The sequence below is a fragment of the Lutra lutra genome, chromosome 18 (genome assembly GCF_902655055.1).
Source record: "Lutra lutra chromosome 18, mLutLut1.2, whole genome shotgun sequence".
In the NCBI taxonomy this organism is placed as follows: Eukaryota; Metazoa; Chordata; class Mammalia; order Carnivora; family Mustelidae; genus Lutra; species Lutra lutra.
In genome coordinates this window covers 17,725,378-17,747,989 of record NC_062295.1, presented here as the reverse complement: position 1 = coordinate 17,747,989, position 22,612 = coordinate 17,725,378, and the positions used below count along the sequence as shown (strand labels likewise).

Sequence of the window (22,612 nt, the reverse complement as noted above, 5' to 3'; positions counted from 1 at the left end):
GTTGGCCAGTGAAGGCTTGTATGCAAGGGAGGGATCCTTGGCCAGAGTCCCCCCCGAGTTTCCTTTTCCATCACCGTTTTAAATCCAAAGGAGACCAAGAAACCGAGCTCTGAGAATATATCACCTCTGGGCCATACTTTTCAAGTTTATCCAGGAAGAAGGATTTTCCACTTCTCTGTGCAGTCATCCCCACATTCCACCTCCCGTTTGTTCATCCAGGAAGCATTCATTCAACACCGACTATGTGCCAGGCTCTCTGTTGGGCACCAGAGCTCAGTGGGGAACCCCAACGATGCAATCTGGGGCAGCAGCCATTAACTAAGTAATTAAAAGCATGATGTGACCTGGAGATAAGCAGTCTCTGAGTTAGTCAGGGGAGGCTTCTTAGAAGAAAAAAAAAGTCCTCAGAGGTCTTCATGGTGCCTCTTTTTCTCTGTAGACCACGTAGACCACAGTTTGAGACTGAAGGAGGAAATGTAGCAGTGCCCCCGCCTTGACCCAGATTTCTAGGACAATCCTAGAGTGTAATGGGTGGGGTAGGACAGGAGTTACATGGTAGGTGAGGTGGGTTTCCTTCTAGAAGGCCAAAGGCACAGTCTTCATGCTCGAACAGACCATAGAATCACCAAGATTTGAGCAGAGATGGATAGTCATAGAGAGAGAGGGAATTGGTTTTGCAGCTCAGTTCTGAGTCCTGCATTTTTCTTAGAGTTTTCTCACATGGATTCCTGCAGGCATTACCCTTTCCAGCCCTCGGGAAGAAGCTGTTCTGCCAGCACACTGCCCGCAGCTTGACACTGCCTGGTTCTTCCAGAGGAGACAAGCGGAGATTTTCCGAAAGAACTTAAATTAGGGAAGGAATTTAAATAAAGAAATTAAATAAGAGAACCCAAAGAAACCTAAGCACAGTCCACGTTAGCCATGGCTCATTGTCTGCCAGGATCCAAGAATCCCTCTTGGTATTTCTTAGACTTATCACTGACCTGTTCCTCTAAGAAAGGGTAGGGCCATGGTCCTAATGACCTTGGGGAATCAAGAGGAGGCCGGCGGAATTAATAACCCTCCTTGGTTGAGTGATCTCTGCTCATGTGGCTTCAGATACCAGCCACCCCAAAAAAGAATGGTCCCAACAGAGAGGCCTATCCTCTCCCACCTTCTAGAGGTACAATTCAGGGGTATTTCCTAAGGGGAGCTGCCCATAGGACAAAATCCGGAATGGCAGGTTTTATCTGGACCGTGTGACTGTTTGAGGCACAATGGATGGGGAAGAGCTGTGAGAGCTGGGGCTGGTGGTAAGGGAACCTCCACAGATGCCCAAAGGCAGGGAAGGCCAGACGAGGTCAATGTTCCCAGGGGGGGATCTGAAAGGAGGCAACTGCCTGCCTTCCAGCCCCAAATCTACCTGGGGCTCACACACAGCCTCGCAGCTCTCAGACCTTGAAGGGGCCTAACATTTCGGTCCCTACTGGGGCTCAAAGTAGAAAGAAGCCGATGTGAGAGAGCCAGAGAGTCAACAGGAACAATTTCATTGCTTTGCTAGAGAGTGGTGGGGTCTCTGGCCCAAGGACAAGTGTATGTTGGAAGAAAAAGCAAGAGGCAAGGAGGCTCATCCTTAGTCGATCTCCATTCTTTGAGTCATTCATTCAGCAAATAGTTACGGACAGCCTGCTGTGTGCCAAGCATTATTCTAGGCCCAGGAAATACAATAGTGAAGAAACAGGTACGGACCCTCCCTGCCTGGAGAGAGGCAATAAATAAGACAATGTCTGATAGTACGTAGGTGCCATGAAGACAATGAAAAGGAAGCTAACGTATGACTTCTAGGGTCCAGGGAGGGATGCATGGGCAATATTAAAGGAAGGGGTGATGTTTGAGCTTTTCTCTGAATACAGGAGACAACACAGGCTGTGCCTGGGACAGCACAGGACAGGCTGACAGTGGGCAGGAGAAGATACAGCAGAATGAACGGGCATGAGATGGCCCACCACCTAGAAAACAGCTCCATCTGCGTCTTGAGCCCACTGCAGTCTGGCAACACTAATCCCCACCCCCACCCCCGCCCCGGACTCCCACACCCCAGCACATGCAACACAATTAAGTGGCAACTCCATAGAGACATTTTACCTATCTCAAGGGAGCAGCCTGAACGACGGAATTCTTGTGGGAGGTACTTGGCAAAGGGGAATGAGCCCAGCGATGAGAAACCCTACCAGACAGCACCCAGCAGGAGCTAAACCTAAGGCATGAATGGCAATTGGCCGGACTCCAGCAAGTCAGTCAGTACTCACCGAGCCTCCCCTCTTTACAATCTGACCCAGCTCTGGCTTCATTGAGGCCGACCCAGGCGTTCTCCTCAGCCATCCTGTACTAAACCAGCCATCAGACAGTCTCCCCACACGCACACCCCCAATCAAAGGGACTGAGGTTAGCCTTAATTAAGAGCAACGTGGTCAGGTAGAGATCACCACTGCATTGTGCAGCCTTGGGCAAGTCACTGTATCTTCCTGCACCCATCTTCTCCTATGTCAAACCGTTGGGGTGGGGGGGAAGACAGTGAGGACTCCATCTCCTCCTGCCCTCAGGTGGGTGATGAGGATGGGAAGGAACGAGAGTCTGCAGGACCCTGAGCAGGTGAGAACATCATACAGACATGAGGTGTTTCTGTGAGCCCACACTCTGCCATTCCCTGGAAACGGTTACCCCAAACTGTAGTTAGCAGCCTGGGACCCCCAACCCGAAACAGAAATGTCAAGCTAACCAGGAGAATAGAATTTTTGTTTTAAGGCTGCCCCTAGAGACCTCACTTTAAGCTTTGGGTTTTGTTTCTTAGAGCTTGTTGACTAGATACACGACGCTATGCTGTAACCATCCTTGGAGACAGCCTGTGGCTGCTGAAGACCCAAATTCTAGTCTGTGGGTGGATTTCTGAACATCCCTTCAAAGCCTAGTTGGCACCAGGGGATGTGGGATGGACAGGGATCAGCTCCTTTCGTCAGGCAACGATCTGATGTCCCCACATGCCACTCCCTCCACCTCCTTGGCAACTGAGTGGCTGTGCCGCCGCCGCTCTCCCTTTTAAGGAAAAGGAGCCTCCTCACCACAGGGGTCGCTGTGGAATGGTTTCCTCCGGGACGCTCTACCCCGTGACTAATTCTATGACATTTTCTACTGGTAAGAAGTAGTTTCCAGTTCAGTTCATCTCAAAGCCAAAGAAAACAGAAACACCCCCAGTCCACTTTAGGACAATCCTTCAAGAAATTCAATGTTTCATTTCCTTTCTTAGGCAATCGCCACCAAGTGTTCTCTCCCGAAGCCAACATTCAACGTGAAGTAAAAGGCAGGGGATAGTGTGCACACAGCACCTGCTGAACAGCTCAGCAGGGGGCTCTTTCTGACTCGGCCAGTCAGGTGTCATCGGCTTCCCACTAACTGGCAGGTGTGGGTCGCGCTTCCTTCTTACGCTGTGTTAATGTGTTTGCTTTCCGTTTGGCAGAGAGACAAGCGAGACACCTCCAACTTCGACAAAGAGTTCACCAGACAGCCTGTGGAACTCACGCCTACTGATAAACTCTTCATCATGAACTTGGACCAAAATGAATTTGCTGGCTTCTCCTATACTAACCCAGAGTTTGTCATTAATGTGTAGGCGAATGCGACTCCGTTGTCCACCCTGGAGTGTTAGACTTCAGGCCAAGTGTATGTATCAATTCTAGTCTTCCAGGATCCATGGTGCGTCGTATGCAGCCTGGCAGTCAGCGCGTGGAGGGCTTGTCCTCGAGGGCTTTTCTTTGTATGTGTAGCTTGCTAGTTTGTTTTCTACATTTGAAAATGTTTAGTTTAGAGTAAGCGCTTTCTCCAATTAGAAGGAACAATTTTCCAAACTTCCAGAAACTCATCAAAATGAACAGACGATGTCAAACCTACTGTGTCTGATACCAAAATGCTTTGGTATTTGTAATTTTTAAAGTCAGAAGCTGATGTTCCTGGTAAATGTTTTTACAGTTATCCTACCATATCTTCTTTGAATGCTAAGCATGACTGGTATTTTTAAAAATTGTGAGTAAGCTTTGCAGTTACTGTGAACTATTGTCTCTTGGAGGAAATTTTTTGTTTAAGAATTGATATGATTAAACTGAGTTAATATATGCAAACTCTCTTGTTAATGTGTCTGCTTTTAAATAGGCCCTGGGACAAGGGTGGGTTATAAACTTGAGAGCCACAGGCCGATGCAGCTGATGGACAAGCTTTGTTTTGCACGCACACAATCTTATTTCATTGCCAACATTTAAAAAAACGGGGTATACTATATAAATTCTAGGGTTTTCAGATTCACTTAAAAAAAAAAATCAGCCCTGGCCCTGGTTCCCCTGTGGAAATAATTCAACCAAACTGAAAAATGGCTGTCTCCTTTAAAAGCAAGGTGGACTCGAGGCCTGCCCCAGTCTCCACCGTGCCCTGTTGTGTTACACTCTCTATCCACGTACCTGGCTACTATAGATCGGATGCTGAAAATTCTGCCATTGGAATCACAGATTTAATGACCTCAAAATTCTCTGTGCCCAGAATCAGGGGATCTGTTCAGTAATCCATTCAGCATGGCTCGAATGTATTAAATCCTCAAGCACGAAGTGCTTACCAAAGGTTTCATTCAATCCACCTGTAACAAAAGTCAGCAAGGAAGTTGCTGTCAGTACAAAGAGAACACTTTTCTTTCTTTCAAGTGATGTATATATTCTAGAGACAGAGAAAGACCTGGAGGGGCAGAGTGAGAGGGAGAGAGAATCTCAAGCAGACTCTCCATGCACAGAGCATGGAGCCTAAAGCAGGGCTCGATCTCACAACCCTGAGATCACAACTTGAGCTGGAACCAAGAGTCAGACACTTAACAAACTGTGCCACCCAGATGTCCTGAGAGTACACTGTTCTGTGGTCTATGATGATGTCACTATTTGTAAAACCACTCACTTTCTACTGTTTTCTCCGAATTTGACATCTGCCAAAAGGAAAAAAAAAGGCATTTGCCCTTTTCTCCACAATCGTTCTTGCCCTGGGAGGCCAGAAGAGGAAGAAAATAAAATTTGTCAGCACGATAAGGAGCCCACTGTTGGAGATCAGAGTGGCACCTTAATGAATCACTGGGTGTCAGCCTGATATCTTCTCTGAATGAAATCATGCTTCTATTTTCTTTATGAAAGATGAACTAATCCAATCTATCGCACATGCCTTCAGAGCTGCTCATGCCAGTGGGTAGCAGAAAAGAGCAAACCTGTCACACCCAGTGTGTTGTGACTCCACAGCCTTTATTCATCTCCTGCCTCCTTGGAAAACGCCCAGGAAATGGAGCATTGGGCAGATGTAGTGAATCCATTGATCCTAGTGCATTTTTTGCAGAATTTTAGAAACCCTGCCAGTTAAAATTGGGGAAAGCCAACTTAAACATAAGGAAGAAACTGTGTGTTCCATGCATTGCATTTAGAAAACAAAAATAAGTGTGCTTTCTGTAGACCTTTGATGACATGTTTCATTTAAGATGACAATAGAGAAGAGTTTGCTTTTGCTACTTCTGCTTCTTCCCCATGTCATGCTGGCCCCTGTTTTCTCCTTCTGTTGGATATAAGCCCTTCTTTCCTTTCCTATGTGTTGAGCACCTACTTTGAGCCAGGCACAATTCTGGGTGCTGGGGATATAGAGACCCAATCAGATAGCCCAGGACTATCCTTTTTTTTTTTTTTTAAAGATTTTATTTACTTGAGAGAGAGAAAGCAGGAGCAGGGGGAGAGGCAGAGGGAGAGGGAGCAATAGGCCCTCTGCTGAGCAGGGAGCCCGATGTGGGGCTTGATTTCTGTGTGGGATCATGACCTGAGCTGAAGGCAGATGTTTAACTGACTGAGCCACTTAGGTGCCCCCAGCCCAGGACTTTCTGTTCATGGGGACAAGAAGATGCAGAAGTCCCAGCTTCTCATCTTGCTAGGATCATGTCCAATGAGAAATGAGTGAGAGCTCCTATGAAGGTCCTGCAGTTTACTCTGATTGGCTCGGCCTGGTCACATGTACACTCCTGGACTCAGCACTATGGTTGGAGTGGAGCAGGGAGCTGGGGGAGGTACTGTGATCGGCCAGATCTAGGTTGTATTAGCTATCCATTTCTGTATAACAAGTTACTCCCCAACTCTGAAGCAACCAGCATGCACTAGCTCTCAGTGTCTGCAGGCAAGAAAGCTATGTGTGGCGTAGCTGCTGTAACCGCTCTCATGAGGTTGCTATCAAGCTATTGGCCAGGGCTGCAGCAACATGAAGGATCAACTGGGAGGGGACAGGACTTGCCTCTAAGCTTACTCACATGGTCGTTGGCAGCTCCAGTTCCTCACCGGATAGGCTTCTCCAGAAGACTGTCTGGACATGGCAACTGGCTTCCCCCGCGGCAAATGATTCAGATGTCCAATTTGGAAGCCGTTAATCTCAGAGGCAACATCCCATCACATTTCTGTTTTCTGTTCTCTAGAAGCAAGTCAATAGGGACATCGGGTGGCTCAGTCAGTTAAGTGTCTGCCTTCAGCTCAGGTCATGATCCCAGTGTCCTGGGATCTTGTTCTGCATCGAGCTCCCTGCTCAGCCGGGGGCCTGTTTTTCTCTCTCCCTATGCCCCTCTCCCTGCTCAAGCTCTCTCTCTTTGACAAATAAATAAATATCTTAAAAAAAAAAAAAGCAAGTCAATAAATGCAGCCCACACTCAAGGGGAAGGCCTTACCCAAGGTGAGCACCCCCAGAGTTGGGGGCCCCTGGGCGTCCTCTCAGAGACTACTGACCACCTGTATCATGAGCTGGACTTCTGGACCCATTGGTAGACTGCCACCCAAACCACATGAACTGAGAATGAGTAAGGGATTGCTCTGAATAAAAATTGGAAGCTGTTCTTGGAACAAGGGGGGTATATACTCAGGAAGCAAACCATAATGGTGGATTCTCTGCAGATGGGAATTTTGGTCTACCCCAAAGATCCCTCACGTTTAGTAATGTATGAGAGATGAGCCGCAAGTGAGTCTTACTTCAGGGAGAGTCAGCTGGCATTGCACTTGGTTCACAGAGGTCCCCTTGTGTCACTGCCAACCTCAGTACCAAAGGCAAGGACCTGAATTTGACCTTCTAATGAGCTGTGGTCCTTTGCCTTCAGGGACTCAAAATTCACCAAGAAGAGTTTGTGGGAACATACACATGCACAAGTCTATGCCAATTAACTAATACTGAGAAACAAACCACCTCAAAACTCAGTGTCATTTAAAAATAGCCATTTAGGGGGTGCCTGGGTGGCTCAGTGGGTTAAAGCCTCTGCCTTCGGCTCAGGTCATGATTCCAGGGTTGTGGGATCGAGCCCCGCATCAGGCTCTCTGCTCAGCAGGGAGCCTGCTTCCTCCTCTCTCTCTCTGCCTGCCTCTCTGCCTACTTGTGATCTCTGCCTGTCAAATAAATAATCTTAAAAAAAAAAAGAAAGAAAAATAATAGCCATTTAGGGGTGCCTGGGTGGCTCAGTTGGTTAAGTGACTGCCTTTGGCTCAAGTTATGATCCCGGAGTCCCAGGATCAAGTCCCTCATTGGGCTCCCAGCTCCGTGGAGAGTCTGCTTCTCCCTCTGACCTTCTCCCCATCATGCTCTTTTTACTCGCTGTCTCAAATAAATAAATTAGATTTAAAAAAACCCAGCCATTTATTCAGTTCGCAGTGGTGGTTTCTCTGGTCTGACCATCCCAGTGTCTCTCTGATGGTCTTGCTTGTATACCTTCAGTTAGCTGAAGGGTCAACTGGTGATGGTCAGATGGTCTAGGATGGTCTCATTCACCTTTGTAGTGTCTGACAGCATCACTGCTATAGAGGAAATTGGTTGTGTCTGCTTGTTTTTGCTCTGCATATTTTCATATATCCCAGCTAGAACATAGGCTTCTTCGTCTAGTAGTTTTGAGGACTCCAAAGAACAGTAATGGGAAGAAACTACAGTGACAAACACTTTTCAAGCCTCTGTTTATGTCTGGTTCACTGTTTTCCCATAAGCCAAGGTCAAGGGGTGGAGAAAGAGCTTCCATTTTGGGATGGGAGGAACTATAAAAACACATTGCAAAGGTGAATGGACATAGGGATAGAATAATCCATAACCAATTTTGTGTCTACTACCCAGTCCATTAATGGACCTATTCATGAACTTAGGGAGCATCAGAAAAATAAGGTAGATGGGAAAGAAATTGCCAGGAAACTACCTGGGCTTTCCCATGCTCAGGCCACATGGCCTGGCAGAAGTCAGTCTTACCTTCCTCTTCGATCTCAACATACAAAGACCTGGGGCAGAGCTCGGGCTTGCCCACTGAATGACCAGGGCCAACTTGAGAGCTGGTGGTAAATGCTTTTTAAGTGAATGAGGGCAAAGTTCTGAAATCCTCAGATGTTACTTCTGCCACGGTTCTTTCTCTAACCTCATACACGAGCCGAGATGCTAGAGAAATCACGGAGGAATGCAAAGCAAGATAAGTGGGCACTAAATCTGGGACACTCAATCCAGCACAATCAATCAACATCTGGCTCTACAAGCCCTCAAGCCAAATATCGCAGGTCCCATATCTTTGCTGGTTTTGATCTGAAATTGCTTTGACCCGCGTGGAATTCTGCTGTTCATCACTTCCTAGACATGCAATGCTGACTCCCAGAGTGAATCCTAATTTCCCAAAGCAATCTAAGTTTGAATTCTAGAGGCCTTGCAAGAGGATTGAACCACACTCTCTCCACTATGGATTTTGTCCCATAAATGCAAGTCTCCCTAGCAGAGAACCTCCCCAAATTAGGCCAGATATCAGGGTGAGATTATAATGGTGTTTGGACAAGAGACACAAGAACATTCCATTCTGTTTTCAACCAGTCACTCTCCCCCACAAGGTCCAAGAGGGAAATAAATACAAAAAGGGCAATGCCTAGTAAAGAAAACGTTGATTACTATTTCAAGACTGGACTGCATATCCCAATGCAGTTAGGGATCCTAACGCTAAGATGAGCTGGATTGTGGGAAGAATTCCTGCAGATCATGTAGGCAGTATTACTCATCTATCATTATTAACAGATAACCCCAAAACTTAGCAGCTTAAAACAACACACATTCCTTGGCTCACAGTTTCCATGGGTTGGGAACCCAGGCACAGTCTAGCTGGGTCCTCTGTTTCAGAGTCCTCATAGACTACAGCCAACATGCTGGCTGGAGCTGTCATGCTATGGTCTCATCCGACGGTTCAACTAGGGAAGAATCCACTTCTAAGCTCTCTCGCATGGTTGTTGGCAGGTTTGTTTGCTGGGAGCTATTTACCTGAAAGCTTCAATTCCTTGGTGGCTCTTGGCTGGAGGCTGGCCCCAGTTCCCTGCCATGTGCACCTTTCCTAAATGGCAGCATGCTTTATCGAAGCATACAAGCTAAGAGGGCAGCTGAGCGAGAACACCAGTGAGATGGAAGTCACATTCAAGTCACTAGGTCCAACCCGCACTTGAAGAGGAGGGATTATATAGCAGTGTAAACAGGAGAGGCAGACCTTATTGAGAGCCCTGTGAGAAGCTTCCTACCACATGGGGGAAAGGGCTTCCTCCAAGAGATGTAACACAGGGTGGAGTATGGGAGAGAAAAGGGGTCTTAGGCTGTGTCTAATGAATGTGCACAATCTTCTATTAAGATCTTATTTATTTATTTATTTGAGAGAGAGAGAACATGAGCAAGGGGAGAGGCAGAAGGAGAAGCAGAGATTCTACTCAGCGGGGAACCCAATGTGGAGCTCCATCCCAGGACCCCAGGATCATGACCTGACCCGAAGGCAGATGCTTAGTTGACTGAGGTACTCAGGGCACCCTGTATGTGCACAACCTTGATCAACCAGATCAGCCCTCCCCCTTGAGGGGAAGTAGAGAGGGATGAGGGCACTACAGTCATCCTTTCCCTGACTGAGAGCTTCTGAGCTGGTGTGGGCCGTCAGACCAACACCATTTATCCAAATGGAAATGACCTTCTCCTTGGATCAAAAGACTCAAGGCCCACACAGAGCAGAAATCATCATTTATGTAAGCCCCTGAGATTTAAAAGCCCTTAGTCTCAAACTAGAGGAGTGTCCTTGAACCCCTAACACGTAGGCAGGACCAGATTCACATCATTGCCCTCATTAAGTAGCAGAAAGCCAAGAGCAACCATGGGAACTTGAGTTGAGGAGCCCCTGAAGGTAGCTGACCCCAAGACTGCCCTCAGGAATTTCCACTGGGTGTAAGTGGACAGAACCCAGAGGACACCTCGTGGGGGAAGATGGTGAGAAAGGGGAAATACTTAAAAATTATGTTAAGGGAGAGGAAATTCCGACTGAAGAGAGGAGCAAGCAGAAAATGCCTCCAGATCCCACCCTCTGTCATTGCCCCCACTCAAACCCTGGCTTGAGGGTGATTTTCTCTTCTGCTACAAAGATTGAAACTCTGTCAGTCCATGACTGCAGGGAGAAATTATTAGAGCTGAACATGAATGACTGTCTTTCATCATCCATTCACTAAATCTCTCTTTAGGGCCAATGACTGATCCAGACAGGGAACAAAACATGGCAGCTCTAGGAGGGATTCATGTTAAATAGTGAGGAACACAACCACAGACGGCAGCATCTACTATGGAAAACAAGAAAGACTGGGAAGGGTGGGATGGTCGGACTGTTGCTGTTTAGCCCAGATGCTCAGGGAAGGCCTCCTTGAGAAGGCTGTAGTTTGAGCTCAGGAACAATGAGCCATAGCAAAGCATTGCAGGCAGAGGGGACAGCAAAGGCCAGAGCATAAGGCCTTTAGCCCACAATCCCTGATACATCCACAGCGTCCCTTTAGCCACATGAGGGAACACATTCACAGGTCTCAGGGATTAGAACAGGGACATCTCTGGAGGGCCTTTCCTCTGTCTCTCCACAGAGACCATCCACAAAAGGGTTGCCATCTGAGCTACCTTAGAGAACACATGTGCAGGAGCAGGAAGACCAATAGAGACCATTGCAATAGGGCAATGGTTGTCTGCCTTGACCACCATCATTGAAGAGAGGAAGAACAGAGAGAGGAAAGGTGACTTATGGGGACTGCCCAGCCCAAGTGGTTCTATGAATTTCCAGCAGGGTGCTCTTCCAGTCATCCCAGGATCAGTCTCTTCAGGAATCTGCAAGGGCTGTGTGACTTTTCTGAAGGGAAGAGGCCAAGACTGGAAGGGAGGAGTGGCAGAAATGCCAGGACTTTGGCTTGATGGATTAAGCCTGAGATTTCGAGTCCTAATCCTGGAATTTATAAAAGTCACTTTTTTTTTTTTTTTTAGATTTTACTCTTTGGGAAAAGGGTCTTTGGAGAGGTAAGGGCACTGAGGATCTTGAGAGGAAGAGATAACCCCATATTACCAGGGTGGGCCATAATGCCATCACCGGTATCTTTAAGCAAAGGGAGACCACAAAGACATGCACAGAGGAAGTTGGGGTGAAGACGGGGCCAGCAGCTGAAAGAAATAAGGAGCATATTCTCCCCTCAGGCTTCCAGAGAGAGTGCAGCCCTGCCCACACCTTGATTTTAGACTTCTGACCTCCAGAACTATCTGTTTCTATAGTTTTAAGAGGATGACTCTATTAGGATAAATGTCTATTGTCTTAAGCCATCCAGTTTGTGGTCATTTGCTACACCGGGTATGCACAAGATCATAGCCTACGGTCTGACTCAAATGCTGGTAAATTGGCCAAGCTGGATTCTGGAACCACACCTTCTGATGTGGGGTGTTACCAGGCAAGCCCAAGCAGGGAAGAAATCTCACTCCTAATTGTTCCAGGGAACAAGATGGGAAGATAGTAAGAAGGCCGCTCTACCAGCCAGAGGACCCAGGTGACTTCAGTGCCCTGTCCCACTAGCACTGTCCTCACCAGCAGGAACCAGGAGCAAGGACCCCATCTGTGGATGCAGCCCTCCTGCAGGGCCCCTGAAGACAGCTGTTGCTGTGTATGGTTCAGGACCGGGGACAGCAGCTCACCTCCCCCTCGCGATACACCCACCTGGGGCTGGCTCGAACTCCTTTATGTCTGATGCAGCAGAGAGTGGTGGAAAGCTACAGAGAATGGACAAAACTCACAGACCATCTGTTCATCTTCTGTGTTTTGTGAATTTATTTTCAAATGTTAAGCATCTGATAGCAGTTGTCAGGCATTATCTCAAAAGATGCCATTTGGGTAAAGACATCCTCTTAAAAATCCATGAGAATCACTCATAGATCAGTGATTCTCCATGGTTTGGAAGGAAGGGTGAGTCGTATTTTGAAAAAAAAATCTTCAAATATTATTACATAATTTTATAACCAGAAAGGGGAAATAAGATGTCTTGTTTCTATAATACAGATTTCAGGAAGAAAACTTGACCAAATCTTGCTGAAAAGACTGTAGAAAACAGGAATTTCTCAATCAAGAATCACAGGCTCTGGGATGGGAGCTTATGGATATTTCCTGGCCATGGTGGGATTTTTATGTTTATCAAAAAGGAACACAGGTTAAAAAAAAAAAAAAAAGGTGGGTGACACCTTTGACCCTCAGTCCATTTGGAAAGGGAGTACAGCCATCTAGGAAGGGGTGTGTCTGTGACTGTCAAGAATGAGCAGAATGGACCAGCTCCTGAGGATGGCCTTGGTCCTCTGTGCCCTGCAGCTCAGGGCTGAGCTGGGAGGTGCTAGGGTGGAAGATCACTCTCACTTCCAAGTGCAACTGCTTCTGGTGGGAGCTTCTATTCTGAGTAGGACTGTCCTTGGGTATCAGAGATGAGTCTGGAGACACTGAGGACAATGGGGAAATAGGGCAGTTAATTCCCTACATTATGACCCTAGACATCCACAACTATGTCCTCTTGGCCAACCTGACCATGAAAGCTGAATATCAACCCTCTGGATCACATTCCCATCTCATTGATACAACTGCAGAAAACTTCACCTTGGTTAGAAGGAAGGGGTTACTCTAGAGAATGGCGCAACTGGTGAGAACCCAGACTCTGAAGCTAGAGTGTTCAACTCCCAGGTCTGCTACTAACCAGCTCATAACCTTGGGAAATTACTTAGCCATGCCCTCCCACCCTTAAGATGAGAGGGACAGGGGTGCCTGGTGGCTCAGTGGGTTAAGCCTCTGCCTTTAGCGCAGGTCATGATCTCAGGGTCCTGGGATCGAGTTCCTCATCAGGCTCTCTGCTCAGCAGGGAACCTGCTTCCTCTTCTTTCTCTCTCTCTCTGACTGCCTCTCTGCCTACTTGTAATCTCTGTCAAATAAATAAAATCTTAAAATTAAAAAAAAAAGATGAGAGGGACAATACTAATACTTCTCCCTTAGTATTGTTATGGAGATCGAATGAGACAGTGTCTGGAATATGGTATGTTTTGTGTATGTATTAGCTATTATTTGCATTATTACAAGAGCCAGGCTAGTGCCTAAAACATTACAGGAGTGGAAAAACCTGAGTGCTGTGAGCCAAGAATTCTTGTCCCATCTAACATGAATAGCCCCTGTGGCGTTCTCTCCCAGAGACAACCTGCAAGAAGGCAGTCCAACGGGACCATATTTTCCCATTCCTCAAGAAAAGTTGGAAATCTGGATTTTTACATAAAACATCCTGATTTTAAAATATGGGCCACTAATTCTAATTTTTTGAAACTCTAGGCTATGCCAATAAAATATGTCCGTTTGAAATGTATTTCAAGCGGGCCGACAAGCTTGAAACCTCTAAGGTGTAAGATCAATGAGCACACTTTGTCAGCCCTTTTGGGAGAATTCTAAGGGTATCTGAGGGGCCTTCTATTTGCAGAGTCTATTAACTGGATATTCTTATTCACAATACAGTCATTTAACATTTATAATGCATCAGGCCCTATCCTAGGGCTTTACCGTAATAACTCCCATATTCCTCACAACAGCCTTATAAAGTAGAGACTATTAGTTTTGCCATTTTACAGTGGAGGAGACCAAGGCTCAGAGGTTAAGGAACTGGCCCGAGGCAGAACAGCAGGTGGAAGAGCCAGATTTTGAATGCAGCCTGCCTTTAAAAAATTTGTGATGACTCACACAAAATTTTGTGAAAGCCCACACACAGTGTTGGCATGGCCAGAGCTGTCACCAATATGTGCATTGCTGAGTGATGCTGAGGTTTAGAGAGACCACGAGAGAACCCAGGCTGTCAGAACTCAGCAAAGCCTTTAGCGTGTGCACAGAGTTGCTTGTGTCCAGCAGAAGTCAGGGCTTTGCCGCTGAGCTGTTTGTGGTCAGTGCCATACCGCGTTAAATCCAGAGAGGATGACCAGCCCTTTCAGAGCACGAAGCATGTTCCAGTAACTCTCCTGAACACTCTATACAAATATTCATTTACTGAATCCGAATGAGACAGATCCTATTTCTACCATCCTCATTTTATGGGGAAACGGAGTCACAAAAAGATGGAGCCATTTGTCCAAGTCCACACAGCCAAGAGTGAGGATAGGGTTTGAATCCTGGTGGTCTGGTTCCCAAGACTATGCTCTTAATTGCATTCTCTCTTCATAAATCTTCAATAATGTCCATTACCTGTGGCTACCTCCACCGCCAAAATGCCCACAAGCAAGAGAAAAAAAAAAAAAAAGCAAGGGAGAGATTTCTAATTACACTGCACACAAAACTGAACATCTTGGGGTGGGGAGGGAAGCAGTTTGCTTTATAATGATGACAATAGCTTGCTTTTATTGAGTTATTCCTAGGCTCTCACCAGGGTTAAGCCCATGTGAGCCTCATATAAAAGGCAGGAGCTGGATGTTATTATGTATTTTTTAAGATTTCATTTATTTATTTGAGAGAGAACATGAGCAGAGGGGAGAGGCAGAGGGAGAAAGAGAAGCAGGCTCCCCGATGAGCAGGGAGCCCAATGGGGAGCTCGGTCCCAGGAGCCTGGGATCATGACCTGAGCCGAAGGGAGGCACTTAGCTGACTGAGCTACCCAGGTGCCCCTGGATTATTATTAAACCCATATTATGGGTGAGAAAGCTGAGTCACAGAGGTGCTGAGTAATTTGAGTAAAGTCACACAGCTGGTAAGAGATTAAGTGAGGGCTTGAATGCAGGTCTATCAGCCCCTACAACCTATGTGTTTAAACCCCTCATGAAAATGTTCAGGAGCCTCTTTGTTCCAGAACAGCGTCTGCTAAGAGAGGTGGGATAAATAGAAACAGTTTTACTGTAGGTATTTCTAATCAGCCATGCAGTAACTTCCAGGGAATTCCCAAAGAGAAGTCTCCATGACCAGGAAGTGTCGGAGGGATTAAAGCTTCCCTGGGAGTGTCTCTCTGACCCCCAAGAGGCCTAGCTCTCAGACACCCCATACCCTAAAACAAGGGGACCTCATGTCCTCCCTTTCCCTCTGACTAAATGTGAAGAGTGTCCATCTGCCTTGTTCCCTCCTGGAGGGGACTTCCTGCCTGGATACTGCACTTGTATGTTGGATGCCCTTAGGTTTACAAGTGGCAAAACCCACCTAAGACTGGAGTAATTAAAAGGAAAAAAAGTGCAACTTTTTGTTTAGGTAACTAAGTTACCTTTGTTACAAAGGTAACTTTTTTAGTTAACTTTTAACTCTTTGTTTAGGTAATTAAATAAGCCTTGAGTTGTCTGGCTTCAGGTACTAATGGATCCAGGGACTCATACAGTATCAGAAAGCTGTCCCTCTCTACCTTCACCTAATTGTAGCTTCATTTCTATAGAATCTAGAGCTTCATTTTCTTGGGTGGCCCTAGAACCTCCAGACAATATCCCCAGAGCTGCTTGCAATATGAAATATGAGTGAAAGGAGAATTTATATTTTCCTTTTTTTTTTTTTAAAGAGGGAGAGAGGGGGCAGGCTAGGGGAGAGGGAGACAGAAAATCTTAAGCAGTCTCCAAACCCAGCATGGAGCCCAACCCAGGACTTGATCTCATGACCCTGAGATCATGACCTGAGCTGAAATCAAGAGTCGGACACTTAACAGACTGAGCCACCCAGGCACCTCTAGAATTTATTTTTTTTCCAATTGTCCCCATGAAAGTTTTAGGAGTTTTACTGGCTCGCCGTGAGTATCCATCTCTAATTTAATTATCATCACCAGGGAGATAAAGATCAGATTTCTCAAGCCTAGGTCACATGCTTACCCTTAGAATAGTAAGGAAATAAGAGACAATCCCCTTGGATGACATAGGAGATAGGTGGTGTCCTCTAAAAGCTCGTATTTGTGGAGTCACTGCTGGATGTTAAGATTATAGGCACAGACCCATCTAATCTTTACTGTTTAGGTATTCACTTTTTGTTTTGTTTTGTTTTGGTTATTTATTTATTTTAGAGACAGAGAGAGAGACAGAGAGACAGAGTGCAGAGTTAGGGGCACAAGGAGAGAGAATCCTCAAGCAGACTCCTCAATGTGGGGCTCAACCCCACAACCATGAGATCATGACCTGAGCTGAAATCAAGAGTTGGACACCCAACCTACTAAGCCACCCAGGTGCGCCTATGAATTTACTCTTTTTTTTTTAAAGATTTTTTATTTATTTATTTGACAGAGAGAGATCACAAGTAGACGGAGAGGCAGGCAGAGAGAGAGAGAGAGGGAAGCAGGCTTCTTGCTGAGCAGAGAGCCCGATGTGGGACTCGATCCCAGGACCCTGAGATCATGACCTGAGCCGAAGGCAGCAGCTTAACCCACTGAGCCACCCAGGCGCCCCTGAATTTACTCTTTTTTTTTTTTTTGAATTTACTCTTAATAGAAGATTCTCAATACCTCTGAGGCCTATGAGAAAGACAATAAACGTCTTTGCTAGCATAGGTATTGGATATTTTTCCCTTCTGGAAAGAGCACACCAATACTCCTTGTGATACACTGCACCCCTCATTCTCAGTCACTACAACTCAGGAGAGGCCAATCCACCCAAGGCTTCAAGCATGAAGCTGTGACCAATATCCATCGTAGCCCTCTGGCCTCATGATTGGTTCTGGGATGCTTATGGGATTTGATTCTTACATGAGTTATGTCCTGGGCATTAAAAAAAAAAAAGCCTATCAGAGAGGGAAAAAAGCTCTTCTTTGACTAGGGTTGGTGAGAGGGTTGTTGGCTAGGAGATGCTAGAAGCTGTCTCACCACTGCAAGGATAGGGCTGGTCTGAAAATGATGCCAAACAGAGGAAACCAGAACTGAGAGATGGAAGTTTGAGCCTCCAGAATCAGACATACCCTATTTTAGCTAATCAATCACATCATTTTTTTCCCCTTAAATTAAGCCAATCTGAAGTGGATTTCCTTGTCACTTGCGACTACAAATTAATGCCTAACTGCTGCTCTCTAGGTTCAAATACCAGTTTTGCCCCTTTCACAAACCATGTTATCTTGGGTAAATTGGTTAACCCCTCTGATCCTCAGTTGCTTTCTCTGTGAAGGGGAGATAATCTCCCTTGCAGGGTTTCCAGGATGGTAACTGAGGTTACGGCTGATGAGTACTGAGCACGGTTCCAGGAATGCCACGTGGGCGTCATACGTGTATGTTTTATTGGCGTTGGGAGAGCAGGAAAAGGAAAAGCCAAAGGAAGCAGGGCAAAAACCACACTTGGATGATGATCAGAGCCAAGAAAGTATTTGATGTAAACAGGCTGGCTGGACAGAGATAACAGGAAGGGTAGAGGATAAATGGAAAGCAAGTGCCCAATTCAAAAACATTCAGACTTTAACATCTAAAATCTCTCTGGGGGTACAAACAAAATGAGGAGCTGCTAGTTCCCAAACCTTGCAGAGCAACTGACACATGAATGCTTCCGAGGAGACCCCAACTGTGAGCTAGGAGGTGTGGTCGTCTGGTTCTAGATGTTTCCATAAATTACGGCTCTAGGGAAAGGAAGGTCCACGGTGCCTCCGCCTCAACAGCCTGCCTCTCCCAAAGCAAGGGAATCAAGGGGCCTTTGAGTCCAGGCTTTCCTTAATTTCAAAACTGAACATGGCCACTCTTTATTTTTAACCTTCCCTTCCCCTAGTCTATGCCTTCAAGCAGCTTTTCTGGGGAGAGAGTGTTTGCGCCCACACTGGCAAATCTGAGTGCCTGGCCACGCGCCGGCTGCGACGGGGCTGTTGCCATGCCCACCCACCCCAGCACCTGGAACTCAGCCTTTAGAGGGGCTCACTTGAGAGCCACATGAATGGTAAGGAACTCAAGTCCCCAAGGGACCTGGCTGAGGGCAAGGTGACCCTCACACTCGCCCCCTCTTTTGGAAGGAGTGTGCCTCTGCCTGGTTGGAGCATCTGTGACAGTAAAGAGAGTGAACCTCCCATGTGTCTCTCTGCTTTTCAGAGAGGCTAACAAACTTGCCTAGAGTCTTGAGGCTAACTGTGGCTGAGCCAGAATTTGAACCTTGGTGGGTATACATCTAGCACTCCAATGTGATAACCATAATGCCTACCAGGAGAGAGAGCAGATGCAAATGTCTGGAGCCACTTGAGCACTGCTTTTATTTCTGCAAATTATTAAAGAATCACCTGATCCGTACATCAGTTTCCTCTCACGATGACTAGTCTGCCGGTCTTAAACACGTTCACAAATTCTTTGGAACGTCATCCACCAAAAGGTAGAGACTGATTCCCCCTCCCTTTGAATATGGGCTGCTTCTAACAATTAGAATGCGACAGAAGTAATGCCTTGATATTCCCAAGGCTAGGTGAGAAAAAGCTACCGAGCTTCCACCTGCTTGCATGTCCTGGGATGTGCCACTCTTGGGACCCAGATGCCATGCTGTGAGGATGCCCTGGCCATGCCAAGGCTACACACCGATGTTCCCACTGAGAGCTCCTGCTGAGGTCCCAGCCCACAGCCATCATCCTGATGTGAGTGGGGAAGCCTCTGGGATGCGAGGAGCCCCAGCGCCAACTTACCAAGGAAGGACTTTGAACAGACACTACACGGCAGGTCCCAGGTCTGTTCCCAGAACCATGAGAGAGAATAATAAATGACTGATGCTAGGAACAGTTAGTGCAGATTACCTCCTGTAAAAAATGATCGATCTTGGGCGCCTGGGTGGCTCAGCTTGTTAAGCAACTGCCTTTGGCTCAAGTCATGATCCTGGAGTCCCGGGATCGAGTCCCGCATTGGGCTCGCAGCTCCATGGGGAGTCTGCTTCTCCCTCTGACCTTCTACCCTCTCATGCTCTCTCTCACTTTCTTAAATAAATAAGTAAATAAATAAATAAATCTTTTTAAAAAGTGCTCAATCTTTGGATCCTGACAAAAAATAAAATGAAACCAAAATGAGCTGACTTGTACAATTTGACTCCAAACTGAATAGATTCCAATCCTACAAAATCTCATCTAAGCAACCCTCCACCTGCTTCTCTGACAGCACTTTTAAATTTACATAATTGGGATGAAGATGATGATGGTGATGATGATGATGAGATGATGCGAGATGATGATTTGTGCTTTTTGAGAGCTCTCTATGTACCCCATAGAGAGCTCAGGGCTTTACCTACTTTTTTCTTCTTCTTCTCCCGCTCCCCCAAAACACCCCCATGGTATCATCTTTTCAGATCTGGAACTGTCTCAAGAATTCAGTTTCCAGAGGTGCACAGCTGGGATGCAGCAAGACCAGGTTGTCATGGATTCTTGGGTCCAGCATGGATACCCTGAGCTTGTTACTTTGTGCCACACACTGTGCAGGGAGCCCAGGAGAGGTTCGCGCATATGGACCCCATGGCAGTGGCATGTGATAAGGAGACAGACAAGCAAACTAGTTGATAGATAACAGCACAGCCAATGGTGACCCTTGCTGGCAAGAGTGAGGAGACTGGTAGGAGCCAAAGAGTTGCCTCCAATCACCTCTGAGGAAGAAGATTTTGAGTGACACACCGTGGCCTCTACATCATGTGACCCTGGAGAAATGGCATCCTGGACAGCAGAAACACACAGAGGGGAGCCAGGGTTAGGCAAAGGACCTGGCAAATTCAAGGAAAAAATTATGGAAGCCAGCCTTGAAGTGAAGAATTAGAAACAGATGAGCACAAAGAGGGAGGTGAGGTCAGACCTCACATGGCCTTATTGGCCAAGGTAAAGAATGGAGGTCTGGGGAGGAACAAGATGGCAGAAGAGAAGGAGATTTATTTCATCAGGTCCCAGGAATTCAGCTAGATAGTTATCAAACCATTCTGAACACCTACAAACTCAACAGGAGATCAAAGAAAAGCATAGCAGCAAGTCTAGGAACAGAAAAGCAACCACTTTCTGGAAGGTAGGATGTGCAGAGAAGTGAATCCAAGGTGATATACAGAAAAATAGACCACGGTGGGAGGGCCAGCTCCTGGATCAGTAGAGCAGCAGAGCAGCAGAGCACAAAATCAGAACTTTTAGAAGGCTGCTCCACTGAGGGACATCACTCCAGAGACTAAATGGGGGTGGAACCTTCGCTGGGAGAGTGTGGTCTCGAGATCCTTGGGGTCACAGAAAGACTGGGGGTGTTGGAGTGTGGCAGAGCTCCCAAGTATTGGAGCAGGGAAGCTAGCTGCAGAGACAGAGCCGAGGAGGGAGCTTTTAGCTCGAGGTTGCCATAAACCATGGTCTACAGCACAGCTGGGCCACTACTCTTCAAGCAGGGACCCCACAAGTGGCAGATCAGGGGAGACCCACCTCCCCTTCCTCCACCAGAAGGAGCAGTGCAGGATCATGCTGCAGGAATCTGCTGGGTTTGGAGAATCCAAAATGGGGCTGTGTGCTGGAGATAGAAACACTCAATCATAGGCTGGGTGAGCTCAGAGTGCATCTGGAGACCAGGGAGACAGGTGTGATTGACGTGTTTCTCTGAGGGCTCAGGGAAGAGGGGGGCTGAGCACTCAGCTCCTCCGGGTTGGAGATTGGGAGGCCACCATCTTCATTCCTGTCCTCCAAAGCTGTACAGAAAATGTTCAGGGAACAAAAGCTCCCAAGAGCGAACCTGAGCCAATTACTTAGCCAGGCCCCTGGCAAGGGTGGTGCAATTCTATCTTGGGCAAAGACATTTGGAATCACTGCAAGAGGCCCCTCCCCCAGAAAATCAGTAAGAACATCAAGCCAAAACCAAGTTTATAGATCAATGAGAACTGCAAATCCCCAGACCTAGGGGAATACAGCACATAAAATTCATGGCTTCCCCCACCCCCATGATTCTTTAGTCTTTGACAGTTAAATTTTAAATTTTTATTTTTTTTTAAATTTCCACCTTTCCTATTTTAATATTTTTAACTATGTTATCTTATCAATACCTTTTAAAAAAATCTTTTTAAGTTTTCATTGTTATAATCATATTCTTTCCCTTCATTGTATTGAACCTTATTTTTTGTATACATGTAAATTTTTCTTTCTTTAAAATTTTGGAATACAGTTTCTTTTAACAGATCAAAGTATACCCTAAATCTAGCATTTGGCTTTGTTCTAGTCTCCAGCCTGATCACATTCTTTTTTTTTTTCCTTTTTTTCAACCAACTTCTTATCAATTCTTTTTTTAAAATCTATTTTAATTTTCATCTTTACAGTCATATTCCATCCCTTCATTGTGTTTACCCTTATTTTTGTATATGTATGTTTTTCTTTTTTTTTTAATTTTGGGAGGCATTTTTGTCTAACAGACCAAAATACACCGAAAATCAAGTGTGTGGCTCTATTCTATTCACCAGTCTAAATATATAGATATAGATTTAGATATAGATATAGATAGATCGAGCTTTTGTCCCCCTTTCTTCTTCCCCTGTTTTGGGTCTATTCTGATTTGGTTAGTATATATTTTTCTGGGGTTCATTGCTACCCTTTTAGTATTTTGTTCTCTCATTCATCTATTCTTCTCTGGATAAAATGACAAGGTAGAAAAACTGACCTCAAAAAAAAAAAAAAAAAGAACAAGAGACAGTACTGATGGCTAAGGACCTAATCAATACAGACATTAATAAGACGTCTGAACTAGAGTTTAGAATGATGATTATAAAGATGCTAGCTGGGCTTTAAAAAAAGCACAGAATATACTAGAGAATCTCTTTCTAGAGAAATAAAGAACTAAAATTTAATCAATTGTAAAAAAATGCTATTAATGAGGTGCAAGCAAAAATGGAGACTCTTACTGCTAGGATAAATGAGGGAGAAGAAAGAATTGGGGATATAAAAAACCAAATGATGGAGAATAAAGAAGCTGAGAAAAAGAGAGATAAACTACTTGATCATGAGGGGAGAATTCGAGAGATAAGTGAAACCATAAGACAAAACAATATTAGAATAATTGGGATTCCAGAAAAAGAAGAAAGAGAGGGGCAGAAGGTATATTAGAGCAAATTATAGAGAACTGCCCTAATTTGGGGAAGGGAAAAAGCATCAAAATCCAGGAGGCACAGAGAATCTCCCTCAAAATCAATAAAAATAGGTCAACATCCCATCATCAAATAGTAAAACTTACAAGTCTCAGTGACAAAGAGAAAATCCTGAAAGTAGCTCAGGACAAGAGGACTGTAACATACAATGGTAGAAATATTAGACTGGCAGCAGACCTCTCCACAGAGACCTGGCAGGCCAGAAAGGACTGGCATGATATATTCAGAA

The 22,612-nt window shown here is 45.9% G+C and overlaps 1 protein-coding gene and 1 long non-coding RNA gene across 6 annotated transcripts in view; one reads left to right on the top strand and one right to left on the bottom strand.

Moving 5' to 3' along the window:
* PRKCB (protein kinase C beta) overlaps positions 1-4,151 on the top strand; it is a 337,502-nt gene extending 333,351 nt beyond the window's left edge. The window contains exon 19 of the mRNA XM_047712980.1: positions 3,494-4,151. Within this exon, the coding sequence (XP_047568936.1) occupies positions 3,494-3,646 (153 nt within the window). The 3' untranslated portion in view covers positions 3,647-4,151. The remainder of the gene's footprint in view (positions 1-3,493) is intronic.
* Positions 1-22,612, bottom strand: part of LOC125090368 (uncharacterized) — a 52,235-nt gene that overhangs the window by 11,233 nt on the left and 18,390 nt on the right. For all 5 annotated transcript variants that reach the window (XR_007124313.1, XR_007124309.1, XR_007124312.1 and 2 more), the window contains exons 2-3: positions 6,341-6,498; positions 4,485-4,657 (exon numbers count right to left, since the gene is read on the bottom strand). This is a non-coding gene — a long non-coding RNA (uncharacterized LOC125090368). The remainder of the gene's footprint in view (positions 1-4,484; positions 4,658-6,340; positions 6,499-22,612) is intronic.